This window comes from Papio anubis, chromosome 8, assembly GCF_008728515.1.
Source record: "Papio anubis isolate 15944 chromosome 8, Panubis1.0, whole genome shotgun sequence".
NCBI lineage: Eukaryota > Metazoa > Chordata > Mammalia > Primates > Cercopithecidae > Papio > Papio anubis.
This window is the reverse complement of record NC_044983.1, coordinates 1,531,616-1,547,745: the sequence shown is the minus strand read 5'-3', so window position 1 is coordinate 1,547,745 and position 16,130 is coordinate 1,531,616. Positions and strand designations below refer to the sequence as shown.

General features: G+C 51.9%; 1 protein-coding gene across 7 annotated transcripts in view; it reads right to left on the bottom strand.

Annotated features, from left to right (window-relative positions):
- Positions 1-16,130, bottom strand: part of ARHGEF10 (Rho guanine nucleotide exchange factor 10) — a 143,136-nt gene that overhangs the window by 98,818 nt on the left and 28,188 nt on the right. For 5 of the 7 annotated variants that reach the window (XM_003902377.4, XM_031669344.1, XM_009212455.4 and 2 more), the window contains exons 3-6: positions 8,643-8,798; positions 7,302-7,592; positions 3,496-3,562; positions 2,445-2,521 (exon numbers count right to left, since the gene is read on the bottom strand). In XM_003902377.4, the coding sequence (XP_003902426.1) occupies positions 2,445-2,521; positions 3,496-3,562; positions 7,302-7,592; positions 8,643-8,798 (591 nt within the window). The remainder of the gene's footprint in view (positions 1-2,444; positions 2,522-3,495; positions 3,563-7,301; positions 7,593-8,642; positions 8,799-16,130) is intronic. The other 2 variants (XM_003902376.4, XM_017961743.3) reach the window with 1 other exon arrangement.

Sequence of the window (16,130 nt, the reverse complement as noted above, 5' to 3'; positions counted from 1 at the left end):
TTTTAATTTATTTTTTACTTATTTGTTCTTTGTCCTAACCAGTAGACAGCGAGGGCTGTAAGGTAGCTAACGGCACCTTACCAAAGCATACGCATTATTTTTAGGGCAGAATAATTTGTTGGGAATGAAGGATGTCTGTTTAAACGGACCAGCTATAAAATGTCACTAGGAAGGAGATTTATGGTTTCCAGGCCAATCTTATTCTATGATTGTGTGTTCAATTACACATTTCTATGTGGCTCTCTTACAAGCATTTCGAGCTTATGAAGTCAATGTTCTGATGCACAAAAAAATACAACATTGGTGCATGGAATTCCAGACACAAGAAAAGAGCCCCTCAGTGCTGGATAAACCGGAAAACCATCCAAACAAACCAACGACACCATGATTTTGTGCCACTGAAGGTAAAAAGTAGTAGCAAGTATCAAAATGCTAAACAGATAGGACAGTGTTTCTCCAGCTGTATCATATGCAACACTAGGGTTCTGTGAAAGTGAAACCGTTTCATAAAAAAGAAGGGAAGTTCTGGAAGCAAAACCACGCTGTACGAGATGACCACAAAGGACACCAACAATGAGCCTGAGGTTTACTCAAGTATCTGTAAGAGTTACACGCTTCACATGAAAATTCGTTTCATAAAAAGACCTTTAAATCGAGGTTCCACTCATTGACTACCGGTGCTCTCCCTGCAAGAGAACGTCCAAACTACGATGTATGACTGTGTCGAAAACATACAGGCAAACGCTTCCTAAGCCACATAAGAAAGAAAATGAGAACAAACCCGAACTCTCCCCTGACATCCAGCCACCGCTCATGTCCCCACGTTAGCGGGAAATAAACATTCAGGAAAATTCCTTATCTGCTGCTGTCGTCAAGCTCCAGTATTACAGATGCTCTTTCTTTTAATAGCATTTACTATCTGCAACCACAGTAAAGATTTCTACTCCTCTTAGATAATGTTCAGGGACTGCTAGTTTAGAGATAATATTTCCAAATATAGTTATTCTAATTCACTGTCATCTGGACAATAAAAATGAGTAAAAAAAAAAAATCAGACAAATTTTACTTCGGAAATAAAACTGTTAGCAAACAGCCAAGACAATAATTTAATCCTGTAATGATCCTACTTTAACAGCGACCTAGTGGAATCATCTAATTACACTAAGATCTTTGTTTTAACAAAGTCATAATTAAAACCAGAATGAAAACTTCCAGGAGACAGTTTAATAATCAGGAGATAACTAAGATGGTTCTACCTTGTAAGCTTATCATATAAAACAGTTACATAGAAATTAGTGAGCCAGTGGATAATGAGAGGCATAATCAGGAAAGTAATCTTTACTTTTCCTTTAAAAATTAAAAAAACAAGTAAATCTAGCTAAAAATCTTTCAGCCTTTGAAGCCGCAGGTGGGACTGCAGATCTGGCCACTTGGAGGTGGGCTGGCTCAGTCAACCTAAAGGGAAAAAGAATGCCTTTGGGTTTGCTCTTAATCGTACGGAAGCTTGAGTCGTATGTTGGAAGTGCACTTGCTTTAATCCACACACAGACGGTACATAATCCTACAGGTTTAAACGTACATAAAAGTAGAGTTTGGAATTCTTTGCTCTACTGTTTGCCCTGCAGATTGCTATCATTTCAAGGGTGAGATTGTAAATAAAATGATGAACTTCTGGATGTTTCCTGTTTTTGAAATCTGAACATGAATCATTCACATGACCAAAAATTGTGTTTTTCTCAAAATACATGTCTAGTCTGTCCTTTAAGTAATAGTTCTCTTAAATAAGCTATGATATTAATCAGATCATTACCAGTTAGCTTTTCAAGCACATTTGCTTCAGGCTATTGTTTTGGAAAAATACGCTACAGAACTTTTTTTAAGTTACAAATAAATGAGAATCTGTTGTTTGGAATCTGCTGTTTCTGCCAAAGGTAAATTAACAAAAGATTTACTCGGGAATCCCCATTTAAATTTATATGATTTGATAAACACCAAGTTATGTAAAATAAAGTGTGTATGGAAAAAAAAAAAGGGAGGCCCCCCCGCCCCCTCTTCAAAGCGGGTGCCAGACACCGCATCTCCCTGGGAATCACTGCCCAGCGCAGGGTAAGCGTCTGGGTGGCGGCCGACCGCAGCTGCAGGTCAGAGTTTCGGTTCCCCACATACCTCACTGTTACCACAATAACAAAGCCTGTGCTAGAAAGAAACGACCAGGAAGAGCGAGGGTGTGGACGTGGAGAGCTGGGGTGGCCTCGCGGGAAGTGACAGCTTCAGGGAACCCCGGGAACCTTCTGCATAGTCAGCCCGTGTTACTATTTTCAGTAAATAAATATGTTGTTAGTGTTTTAGATCTGACGGGACCTGAGACTCAGGGACCCAGCCCCGCCGCAGTGGCATCTGTGGAGCGTGGTGAGGATTCTGGCTGTGGGCGGCTGGGGACTTACTCTCCATCCAGGCTGTGTTGGCCGGGTCTGCGGCCCAGCGAGCCAGGGCGCTGTCCTCTCGACTGACTTGATCTTCACTTAAAGAAAACAAACCATAAAGTCAGAATATTCAGGCACAGCCCAGTCACATGGCGGCCAACTGCCCTGCAGAGTGTGTGCGTGTGTGTATACATATATATATGTATATATAGTACTATTACTATACAGGGAATCACATATTTTCCAAGCTAATATTACAGGACATCCCAAGTTCTAGTTTTCACTCATAACTCTGTAAATAAGTATTCCAGATGTTCCACCTACGCACGGCACAGAACACGGGGCAAGGGCAATACAGCAGCAATACGGTCCTTGCCCTAGAAGGCCTGAACTGTCTTCTGGTTTTTCAGCCACCCCTTTGAGGGCCTCTTAGGCCCTTCTCACGACGCTGGGTGGTAGAGATGCCAGTGGGCAACGCAACGGGCCGTCTCCATGTCCAGGAGCAGGTTGGTGGGAGAAAGAGATGCAAGGCCACTCAGCATAAACTGTGGTGCTCTGCCCACAGCAGGTGGTCACATGGGCCACCAGAGTCCTGCACACACAGGGACTGGGATGTCACCCTTGGCAATGGGAAGCTGCAGGAATGCTCTGCTCGGAAGGATGGTGAGGTCAGACTCGCCGCACACACCGAGCGTCGCCCTAGGAGAGGCACCACTGCTGACGACGAAACGCAGCAGGGATCAGGCCTCTAGACACTGCGTCCCATGGGGAGTGGTGCAAGGATGAGCCCAGTGGCAGCGCGGAGACACTGCTGGGAAGGCAGAGACCGGAAGCAGGGTGAGCACCCAGAGGTGTGTCCTAGGGTGATGGCCCCGTGGGTGCTGGGGGTCCTGACCCTACATTTCCAGGGGACACTCGCCTGGGAGGGACCTGAGGCAGGAGGTGGGGCTGGGACAGCCCCTGCTGCGCAGAGCTGAGGATGGCAGGCAGGGATGCACACCAGGATCCCTGCGTCCAGATCCTCAGGAGAAAGGCAGGAATTCAGCAGGTGCGGGAAGACGGAGGCAGGTACCTGTTTGGAGGCTCCTCGGAACTCAGAGAATTGGGCTGGCGATCTTCCATGACTTCCGGTGTTTCTGCTGGGAGAGAAAATAAGTGATGCTGCTTTACGCGCCACAGAAATGCTTACGAAGTTGGTGTTTTTACCCTTGAAAATGATTTCACGCTTTCCCTTCTTATCAATGGGAGGCTTATCTTAGCATAACGATGATTAACTAATACATTTAAAATATTTTAGCTCTTAGATAAACTGCACCGGCACCCAGATGCATCAGGCTAGAGCTAGGAAGAAACGGGATGTTCTCTCCCATTCCACATGTCCACAGGAGCCATGATTGTGACTGGCCTGAAGGGGCATCCACCTGGCACACTCAAAAGATGTTCAAGAGAGGAGTAGTTACGCTTGTGACATGTGACACCAACTTTCACTCACACACACTCACATCCCTCCACGCACAAATACACGCACGGTGAGACCCGACTGGCGATTCCTTCCTGCCCATCTGTGGCTCTCCAGGGTGAACACTGAGCCGTGAGCAAAGCCACAGTGCAGGCTTCCCAAACATTCCACGCAGGTGGGGTACGAACTTAGACGATCAAAGAACAGCCTGAGACACCAGTGCAGAAGGAGCAGCCCCTCCCACCTCGGAGGGCTCTTGGGCAGGAGCCAGCCAGAGTCTGTGATGGCTGTACCGCGTGCGGGCTGCGTGGTCCCCTGAGGAATCTGCCACCGCCCAGCCGCGTGGCACCAAGAATGACGTGAGGAAGGAGAGCCAGCAGCACTCGGCGGCTGCTGTTTATCCCCACGCTAGCAGCTGTCCATGAAACACCTTCTAAAGGGAATTTATCTCTGGGGTGAGTAACAGTTCTCAACCGTTTTCAAACAGCAGCAGTTGGCTCAAAGTCCGAGAGAGCTAAGCTCAATGTAACCTGCTTGGAGATTTCATCCATGAAAACAGGCCCCTGGTCACATGAAAACAGGTGCCGCCACACAGTTGGACGCTGAATAACAACAGACATGGGACGCCAGGAGGGCTGGGGGCGTGGATCTGTGGGCAGCGCTGCGAATCCCACAGGCATCTGCTGGTTCAGTGTTCCGGGTCACCTTCCTGAGGGGCAGGTGTCAGGGCAGAGGCAGGATCTGAAATCCAATCTGCCCAGTTCCAAAACTGCCCTTCCCGTGCTACTACACTGCCTCAAAGAAACACCCAAAGAGCCACAGAGCTTTCACTAGTGTTCTGCAGAGGGACACAGGCAGGACGTGCTGCCCGGCAGCAATCTCACTGTACGCCAAGAACTGTCTCCCCCACGGGGCGTCCAGAGCTCAGACTCCCATCCCCAGGGCACACACATTAGCCTTCTCAGGCATCCACCCCTGGAAACTCTTCTGTCCTCCGCCTTCCAGGAAATTAAGTTGCAAACTGAGTCTGTCAAGGTCAGAAGGAGGCAGACACGCACACCAGGGAGTCACCTGAACAGCTCCAAGCAGCAGCGCACCCAGAGGCTTCTGGCCACAAGGGGCGTAAACAAGAGCAGCACCTGCCTGCGGATGTCTTCAGAGCTGGTGTCGTTCGGCAGGAAAAATAACAGAACCTGGCCACCCCAGTTTGGCCAGCTGGGAGCTCCAGGCAGGGCTCTGCAACCTCCCACCGCGGACCTGGGGAGCCTGGCTGGGCTGTACGTCCCAGGGAAGCCTGCAGAGCCAGGTGGCCGCCCCACCCCAGGGAGGCTCTGGAGCAAGGAACCGAAAAGCCAGCAGTGCCCCCCGGGTCGGGGGAGGTGGGCTGGCACCAAATCCACGCTTTTCCACCTCTCAGGAAAGAGGTCTGCGTTCACATCTCTCGTTCAATGATCAAAACGCAACCGGACAGCCATCCGCTCCTCTACTCCGGGACTTACATAGTCTTTATTTTTTTATTTTTTTATTTTTTTGAGACGGAGTCTCCCTCTGTCGCCCAGGCTGGAGTGCAGTGGCCGGATCTCGGCTCACTACAAGCTCCGCCTCCCGGGTTTACGCCATTCTCCTGCCTCAGCCTCCCGAGTAGCTGGGACTACAGGCTCCCGCCACCTCGCCCGGCTAGTTTTTTGTATTTTTTAGTAGAGACGGGGTTTCACCGTGTTAGCCAGGATGGTCTCGATCTCCTGACCTCGTGATCCGCCCGTCTCGGCCTCCCAAAGTGCTGGGATTACAGGCGTGAGCCGCCACGCCCGGCCCATAGTCTTTATTAGAACAAGGCATTGTTACTGGCTCTAGGTTGACAGAACAAATATAAGCAAATTGTTTTAAATGCATGCTAAGTTACTTAAAAAACAAATTACTTTAAATGGTGTGCAATTATTTAAAATAATATTTTAAAATAAGAAAATCACTTTAAAATAAACGTATTTTCCTTCAGCCAAGAATGCCACACTCCGCACGCCCTCGTTTCCGGGGGGTTCTCACGCTCCGTGGTCACAGAGGAACAACAGCAGCGTGGATCATGCAGACCGTGGTGAGTTCCCAGGACTCCGGCCGACTTCAACAGGGAAACGCACGGGAGGCCGTCTATCCTGATACCTCTGCGGTTCCCAAAATCCAAAATCGAGATTTTTCTTTAAGGATTTTTTTCCTCAACTGTTATTAACTGGAAAGGGAAGGTTGCTTCCACTGAAACCTTTACAGGAGTAAGAATCGGGTCTCAGGCATAGAGGCTGTGGGCTTCCATTAGAAGCACATCCCACGAACCCTGGGATCCTGCAGCGCGTTCCTGGGAAAGGCAGCACAGAAACAGAGCTGGGCAAAAAAGGAAACCTTTGGCCGAGACGCCTCGACTGGGTCACTCCTGAAGACGGAGGCACGGTATGTGCTAACCCTTGCCCTGGCGCCTGGGCCTACAGCGGGGCCGGCAGGAGGCCCCAGCCCTTGGGCTGCAGTCGGAGCAGCCGTGGCCTACACGCTGTCCTTCCAGTGGAAACCTGGGGCTCTGCAGACACAGCTGGCGCCCGGCTACACATGCCAGGGCCATGTAAGGACAGCAGAGAACGGGCTCCACCAACCAAGCCCCTTCTAAAGCACACAGTGGCTCCTTCTCACTAAGTGGAGGAGAAAGCAGACTCAAAACAGAGCTGTCAGCACTGAGGACACGGACACTGCAGGTGAGTGAGGCGCTGAAGGCACCCACAGTCCTGGCTTGGAGCGTGGCCTGGCTGCGGGGAACACCATCCTCAGCGGCCGACTCTGCATCCTTTGTGCTGCCCCAGGTGGCTCTGACCTTGCACTGAGGACTCTGCCGAGGTCCTGCGGCATCTCCCCAGCGAGGAAAAGCATGGGTGGGAGACAGGGAGCCCCTGAGGCCATTCTTCCACCCCACTGCCCTCCATCCTCTGGAATGAAGACAGGGAGACACGCTCTGACCCCAGGGAGCCCGAGTCTCTAGACCAGCAGGTGACACGGGACATACATAACGGTAACTGTCATCTAGCGCAGTGAGCCACATAGGCCAAAAGCTGCACACACTCCTGTGAGCACCTGGTGGGGGAACCAGCAATCGGGGTGAAGTTCAAGGCACCCCAGACATGAGGAGGCAACACATTCGGGACCAGACGTTGTTTCAAAATTTTCCCAACAATACGCCCTGGCCTTCCCTCAGGGGTGCTCCCATCACTGAGGAAGAGGGACGGGGGGCTCACTTTCCAACTCCATAAACAAACGTCTAATGACCTGGGCGGGGGCAGGGGAAGGTCAGGCCCAGACTCTACGGAACCACAGGCCACGTCGGGGGCGTGGAGAGGAGGGAACCACAGGCCACGTTGGGGGTGTGGAGAGGAGGGCAGCAGTACCTTCTTCGTCCAGGGACGTGGCGCGGATGATGACTGGGCTGGAGTAGGCGGGTAGCAGGAGGGGCAGGTTGGAGGGCACCGCATAGCCGCAGGGCACAGGCACTGAGTACCCGCAGGGCACATGGAGACCCACACTCTCCTCCTCAGTGCTGGGCGCAGGGGCGGGCGGCTGGTCCTCCTGGAATGGCGTGATGTCGATGACGGAATACGGGTTGACTTTCGTTGGGAGCTGCACCAGCTCAGCAGGCTCTACCCCTGGGGTGGTTTCTGCTCCAGCTCCATCCTCACCTCCTGGGGATGCAGAAAGGACTTGTCAGCAGACACATCACCAAGGGTATGGCAAGCGTGCCCTCTTGGAGTACAGGCGGGAAGCAGGTATGAGTTCCACCCTCCATGCCATGCCAGGACCCCTGGACGTTCCCAGGTCATTGGGTGGGCCTCGGAGGGAGCACTCGCACATGGGGAACCCAGCGTCACCTCTGTGCGCAGGCGAGACAGACGCAGCCTGGTCACTACAGGAGGCTCATCCCATGAGCTAAGTCAGGGAGAAGCTGCTGGAGGCGGGCAGCCACTCCCCTCACCAACAGTCCGGTGCTACGCACAAAGAAACACCGTGCAAGCTGAGAGGCGGGTGCTGCGCCCAAAGAAACACTGGCCAACCGAGAGAAGAAACGCCGTGCAAACTGAGAGGCTGGCACTGCACCTGAAGAAACACCGTGCGAGCCGAGAGGAGGGTGCCACGCACGAAGAAACACTGTGCAGGGTCTCCCACCGCAGCCTGCCCTGAGCAGTCCCTCTGGTCAGCGAATGAAAGCACCCAACCCACCTCCAGACTTAGAAAGAGAAACCTCTACAGCTACTTCATCCCACACGTTCTGAATACTTCATTTAATCTAGTGATACAATGATGAGGTCATTTTTATTGGGAAATAGCAACATCTATTCTCTGCAAAATACAGAAGAAGAGTGAAAAGGTTGAAAATTATGGAAAATAGTACAAAGAGAAGAAACTTAGCCAATCTTAAATTAAGTCATTTCAGATATATCATGAAGAAATCATAAGTCTCTGGCTCCTAGAAATCATCCCTTCCCTACAATGTTCCAGTTGGGCAGTAAGAATGGGGAGAAAATGGGCAAGCCCAACAGAGCCGATGGCTGAGCACAGGTGACCCCGACACTGGCGATCTGCGGACCCACCTGGGAACCCGCCAGGGGGCTCACCTGGGGACCCTCCTGGGGACTCACCTGGGGACTTACCTGGGGACCCTCCTGGGGACTCACCTGGGCACCCTCCTGGGAACCCGCCAGGGGACTCACCTGGGGACCCTCCTGGAAACTCACCTGTGGGTGCAGGGGCTTCACTGGCTCCAGCACCTCCTGTCTCAGGGGCTGAGGGGGCCTGTCTGTCTGCTTCTGGGATTTCATCTCCACTGTCAAAATCAAACTGTTCTCCCTCTTCCTCTTCATTGTTATTGGTATCATATTTCATTTCATTTTCTAAAGAGAAAAACCAAAACCAGATCAAGGAGGTTAGATAGATAGATCGATAGATCGATAGATCGATAGACAGATAGATAGATCTATGCTAGTCAGAGACGTTGACTAAGTTCCTCTATATAGATCGATTGATCTATGTTAGTCAGAGACGTTGACTAAGTTCCTCGATGCTGTACTGCACTTGTAGTTAGCTTTTTTAAGGGGCGAAATATGTATCATTAGAATTCTGAGTCACTGGTTTTTATTTTCTTTTAATAGGATCTACAATTCACAGTTAGAAAAGAAAACAAGAGGCTGGGCGCGGTAGCTCACACCTGTAATCCCAGCACTTTGGGAGGCCGAGGTGGGAGGATCACAAGGTCAGGAGTTTGATACCAGCCTGGCCTACATGGTGAAAGCCCATCTCTACTAAAAATACACAAATTAGCTGGGCATGTTGGCAAGCGCCTGTAATCCCAGCTTCTCAGGAGGCTGGGGCAGGAGAATCTCGTGAACCCAAGAGGAGGAGGTTGCAGTGAGCCAAGATTGCGCCACTGCACTCCAGTCTGGGTGACACAGCAAAACTTTGTCTCAAAAAAAAAAAAGAAAGAAAAAAAAGAAAAAAAGAAAAGAAAAGAAAACAAGAGAAAGTAAGGGGGAAAAGAGCCTTTCCATTTTAAATTTATGCCCCCAGCAGATCAACATCACCGGCTAGGCTGATGGTTCTGAAGAGAATTCAGTGTCATCCACTTTACTTTTAGAAATAACTTCTGACACCCAATGTCTCTCCCTAGAATTCTTCTCCTTTTACTTTCATTTTGCCTCTTTTATTTACAATTTTTAATTAAATATCTCTAATGGTTAGAAAATCGGTGTCAAATATGAACATCGATACATAGCTTAAAACACAAACTTCCAAAATTATTAAAGAGCATGGTTAATAACCGTTCCAAGCAGGTGCTTGATAAGAAACGTTTTGCAGGAGGTGAGTCACAGGTCTCCTTGGACTGGGGTTATGGCTGGTGGTGCAGCCTGCAGGGTGGCCGCCGTGTGCACCATCTGCAGAGACAGCGTGCTGGGACTACGCATCACCATCAGAGCAGACAGGTGCTTCTCCTTTTTCCAGAGGAGACGACACCACCCCACACACCCAGAAGCGAGAGGAACCGAGCCCCTTCCAGCCTTTCCCAAGGGCCAGGATTTCTTCCCAGCACACGTTCCTGAGGAAACCTCCTGCTGCCACGTGCTGCAGTCCATAGAAGCAGGTAGCACCTCAGGACAGGGCCTGGGTCAGCCCAAACCAAGCCCCTCCAACACAGACATTCCCCTGTGGGCCAGGGAGATGCACCCAGGCAGGCTGGCCCAGCTCAGCTGCAGGCAGCTCTGGAGGGGGCTGAGGAGGACCTCTGCTCGGGAGGAACCCACAGACACACGACCCACTTCCACTCCACTCAGTCTCCCGGCGCACTCTGCCGGGCCTCCCGGGGAGCTCCAATGGTCTAAAAACAACCTTTAAATTTGAGGTGTTTCATTTTCCTTTGAATCTCCTAAACTAGTCATATATTCTAAGAGTGCCTTTTGAAGGAAACAGATTTTTTAGGTCACCACGAATACACAGACGGGCCCAGGCCCGTGACAGCGTGACTGGATCCAGCTTTTGCTGCGAGGACAGTGGGGACAAGACCCCCAGCTGACCATGACACCTGGGGGGCCCCAAGAGCTTTCCGGAACTGCTTCCACCAATACTCACAAGTTTTAAAAGGATGAGAATGACAAATACTGAAACTGAATCAAGAAAAAGGATTCAAAAATGTATTATTTTTAAAACATACGCCTGATAAGAGTGTGTGTTGCTGTCCTTCCGGATGGTGAACTCCGCTCTGCCCAGATACCAAAGCCGCACCCACTTCCTAGAGGGTCAAAGACTTTTCTAAATTCAAAGTTTTGAATTTAAGCCTAACCGAGTGAAACAATCGAGGAGGGGGGAGAGCTGGAACGGACAGAACCGCTAATTTCCAGAGTTTGAGCCTTGATTAACTATGTACTTTCAAACCAGTCCTCACTATCTCCCAAGTGACTGCAAACAACACCTATTTCTATTTCAGAAGGTTTTTTGTTTTTGTTTTTGTTTTTTGCCATATCATTAAGTAGTCAGTTTACTGAAATAAACTGGTGAACACCTTTCAAAGTAAAAAGTTAAACAAACAAACAAAAAAACTGTTTTCTGGAATATTTTCCAAATGCAACTGGCATTTCCATAGAATTCATGTTTGGGGAGAAAAAAAATCATGTTTGCCAAATAAACATGCTGGGGAAACAATGCCGACTAAATGCCCTGATGAAAATGATGGGTGAAAATGTTTATGTATTGCCGGACACGTGGCTCACACGGGTAATCCCAGCGCTTTCAGAGGCCAAGGTGGGCTAATTGCTTGAGCCCAGGAATTTGAGACCAGCCTGGACAACACAGTAAAACCCCATCTCTTTTAAAAAAAAAAAAAAGGTACAAAAATTACCCTGGTGTGAAGGTGTGGACCTGTGGTCCCACCTACTTGGAAGGCTGAGGTGGGAGGATCACCTGAACCCAGTAGGTGGAAGTTGCAGTGAGCTGAGATCGCGCCACCGTCCTGCGGCCTGGGGGACAGAGCGACACGGTGTCCCCACCCCAACAAAAGTTTCTGTTTTGACCTAGCAACGTAAGAGGCCACTGCCGGGCACATGTTCAGATTCATCCGGACGGTGACACAATCACATTAGATTTTTATTTTGTCAACTCTCTTTTTTGGAAATTATATTTTACTGCCGCTGAACTCTAACAATTAGATAAAATATACCTGGACATGATTCTATAAATATCGTTTTTTAAAAAAGCTTGACAATGTCTGGTACAAAATAGGCTCTTAAATATCTGCAAGGGGAGAAACACGAGCTGTTGGGACCGGAACCCACACTGTACCCCATACAGGAAGAAGGAATTATCTTTAAAGTCTTCAGGAAGGAAGGCAGTGAATAGGAGCCCGTGTGTGCAGGAAACGGCCCTGAGGAGACACCAAGGCCCCTCCACTCCTTCCCCATACGCCACCTCCTAGGCCGTGACACCAGCCCCAGGAGACCTGTGGGATTACCCGGGACAGTGCAGGTCCCGTGTGCCAGGTACAGGTACGACCCTGAGAAGAACCAGATGTGTTCTCGGAGCCGGCACCTCTGCTCACCGCCCAGCACGGCGCAGTTTGAAACCTGGCAGGCGGCAGCGTGCAACACGCTCGTCATGTGAGCGAATGAATGAGAGAATGACGAGCAGATGAGCAAGTTTCAAACTTTTTTTTTTGCCAAAAGAACTCACTTTTTCCCCTAGTAAAACTTTAGGTAGAATTCCACTACACCAGGGAAATCAAGACTTTCCTCCAAATGTTTAAATCTTGGTAGTTTAGACTTGGAGAGCCTTGGAAGGGGCTTGGGGCCTGGAATTCAAGAGCTCTCTGCTGTCACAAGACTGGCAGACATGGCGGAGCTGCCCTCTGTCCTCTGCACACACTGGCGGGGAATATTTTCAAGTTGTATCGACTCTCCGGAATGATGTGTTACAAATTCCTCCCAGAATTCATTTCCAGCAAGAAAAAACACAGCCTTCCTACAAGAACTCAAAGAGGGAAGTTGTGCTCAATGTAACCACCTGAGGCTGCACCCCCGGCTGCGTTGGTGCCCACAGCTGTGCCCATGGCAGGGGCCCAGGACGGAGGGAGAGGCCGCCCGGAGCGGGGCTGCTCCTCCCTGATACCCACCCACCTCCAAAGGGGCTTCCATCGATGGTGAGGCTGCGCCGCCCTCTGAGGCGAGCGTGGGGCCGGGCGTTCAAGGCGGTGTGTGCTGAGCATGTCCATCCCAGACACTCCCCGGGCCTCTGGGGGATCCTGGGCCTCACAGACCCCACCCGAGCTCCCCAGGTTCCTTCGTGAAGGGCAATGCAGAATGCCTTTAAAATCCCGGCATTTGGGGTCCTACGTTTAGCTCTGACCCGAGCCCTGACAGGTTCAATTGTGTCCCCTAAATCCCTGTGCTGAAACCCTCACCCCCAATCCCACGGGTGAGCTCACCTGCAAACACGTAACTGCAGGTGCAGTTGGTTAACAGGAGGCTGTGCTAGAGCAGGTTGGGCTAACCCAGCGTGACGGCATCCTCGCATCCTCGTGAGAGCAGAGGCCAGGACAGGGATGAGGAGCCACCTGGCGGCAGGTGCAGGAACTCCCGGGAGTGCCCACAGCCGGCGGGTGCCCGAAGAGGCAAGGAAGGCTGTGACCTACATTCCCGGGGAGTACAGACAGCCTGCCAGCACTTTGACCCAGGACTTCCGGCCTGCAGCCCAGGAGGCCTCCCCCTTCCCCACAAGCTCAGCCAAGCCCTTTGCAACACAAAAGGTTGTGTGTCATCCTCAGGGCCCTGGCGGGAGCCAGGCAAGCTGGGCCGGTCGGTTCCCACAACACTCCTGCTGCAGCCACAGAAGGAATTCCTGCCCCTCAAAAGCCCAGCTTCAGAGCTGAGCCATTCGGCTGAAGGAGAACACTGATGAGAAAAACCACAATTTGCAAACTAGAAAAAAATGCTCAAGGGCTGCTGAAAGCATCTCGGGAGATAAAACGTGTTGTAGTTTGAGATGACATGGATGTTTCAAAAAGCTGATGGGGAATCTGCAGTGTAGCCGTCATTCGCTGGACACACCACGGCCCACTGTCCTCCACCCACTAGTCCCTGTGGAGCCCAGGAGGTGGGCGGGAAGGGCCCGGCACCCTGGGTAGGCAGCATGGCAGGGAAGCAGGGAAGGGTGTCTGGGCAGGGCTGCAGCTGGGGAGAGGCTCTGTGCCCCTGCTGCACACGCAGGACGGCAGGTTCTGAGAGTCACGCGTGAAGGCCATGACATGGAGCAGGAAACACAGACGGCAGTGCAGCCCATGCCGACCCGCCAGCGCCCGGCCCAGATCTAACCACCCGCCAGCGCCCGGCCCAGATCTATCATCCACCAGCACACAGCCCAGATCTAACCACCCGCCAGCACCCGGCCCAGATCTAACCACCCACCAGCGCCCAGCCCAGATCTATCATCCACCAGCGCACAGCCCAGATCTAACCACCCCTCAGAGCCCAGCCCAGATCTATCATCCACCAGCGCCTGGCCCAGATCTAACCACCCGCCAGCGCCCAGCCCAGATCTAACCACCCGCCAGTGCCCGGCCCAGATCTAACCACCTACCAGCGCCCGGCCCAGATCTAACCACCCGCCAGCACCTGGCCCAGAAATATCCACCCGCCAGTGCCCAGCCCAGATCTAATCATCCACCAGGGCCCGGCCCAGATCTAACCACCCCTCAGAGCCCGGCCCAGATCTAATCATCCACCAGTGCACGGCCCAGATCTAACCACCCCTCAGAGCCCGGCCCAGATCTATCATCCACCAGGGCCCAGCCCAGATCTAACCACCCCTCAGCGCCCGGCCCAGATCTAACCACCCCTCAGCGCCCAGCCCAGATCTAACCACCCCCCAGCGCCCGGCCCAGATCTAACCACCCCTCAGAGCCCGGCCCAGATTTATCATCCACCAGGGCCCGGCCCAGATCTAATCATCCCTCAGTGCCCGGCCCAGATCTAACCACCCGCCAGCGCCCGGCCCAGATCTAATCATCCACCAGGGCCCAGCCCAGATCTAACCACCCCTCAGCGCCTAGCCCAGATCTAATCATCCACCAGCGCCCGGCCCAGATCTAACCACCCCTCAGAGCACAGCCCAGATCTGATCATCCACCAGTGCTCGGCCCGGATCTAATCATCCACCAGCGCACGGCCCAGATCTAACCACCCCTCAGAGCCCGGCCCAGATCTATCATCCACCAGGGCCCGGCCCAGATCTAATAATCCACCAGTGCACGGCCCAGATCTAACCACCCGCCAGCACCTGGCCCAGATCTAACCACCCGCCAGTGCCCGGCCCAGATCTAACCACCCGCCAGTGCCCGGCCCAAATCTACAAATCTAACCAGGCCTTTGGGTTTGGGGGACTATTCTTCCCTTGATCCTCTCCTCTGGCCTGCCCAGGACAGGCTACCCTCTGGCCACAGCTGCACTTTCCAGGAGAACCGCAGGCTCTGCTGCACTCAGGGGCCGGCCCTTGTGGGTCACCAACAGCTTGACAGGATGGCCCTAATGCTGACCGACAGCAGCAGCCATTTGAGCCTCAGGATTCCGACTGTTTCTGTCACGGCAGGGCCACTGGGGCTGCCTTGGTGGCACTGACTTCTTACCAACCTATTTACACTTGTCAGTATGCAGGTAATTGGCTCATCAATTGAGGCACACATTTCTAAAACAAGTTATGAAATAGAAAACCTTAAGAAACATTATGTTTCCAATTATTATGGCATAATATGACTATGCCCATTTTAGTTTATATGCAATAAAGGGTGAGGAAGTTACCTGACAGTCCAATCTTTAAAATGCTGCTGCTGGAAACGGTGCTGCGCCCCGGTTCTCTCCAGGACGATGGAGAGGATCTAGAGGGCCCTCAGGACAGAAACAGTGCTGCTCCCCGGTTCTCTCCAGGACTATGGAGAGGTTCTAGAGGGCCCTCAGGACAGAAACGGTGCTGCTCCCCGGTTCTCTCCAGGACGACGGAGAGGTTCTACAGGGCCCACAGGACAGGACAGCTCGAGTCACGCATGGCCGTTGTACTCGGGGTGGCCAGTGTGACCAAGGGCCTCACTTGTTCCTGTTATTTAATTCTTATCAATCCTAAGTTTTGTAGACACCTGAGCCTAGTGGACCTCGCAGGCCTGAGTCTCGAGCTATCAAGACAGCTAATGGCCTGTCTGAGCCTGAGAGCCGCCCCCACACCCACTGGGCCCCTCTGCTTGTGCCTGTCTTCATATGGTCCGAAGCAGAGATTCATTTCTGCCGGTTATTATGATTTTTTTTTTTGAGACAGAGTCATGCTCTGTTGCCTGCGCTGGAGTGCGGTGTTGTGATCACAGTTCACTGCAGCCTTGACCTCCTGGGCTCAAGCAATCCTCCCACCTCAGCCTCCTGAGCAGCTGGGACTACAGGCATGAGCCACCACAACCAGCTAAAGTTTTATATTTTTAGTAGAGACGAGGTAGCACTGTGTTGCCCAGGCTGGTCTCAAACTCCTGAACAGAAGGGATCCTCCTGCCTCGGCTCCCAAAGTGCTGGGATTACAGGCATGAGCCAACGTGCCCAATCCAGTTTGGTTACTTTTAAGAGACACAACTTTTTAGAGAAGTTTTAGGTTCCCAGGAAAATTGAGAGGAAGGTCCAGAGAGTTCTCATATACTCCCTGCCCCTACAGAG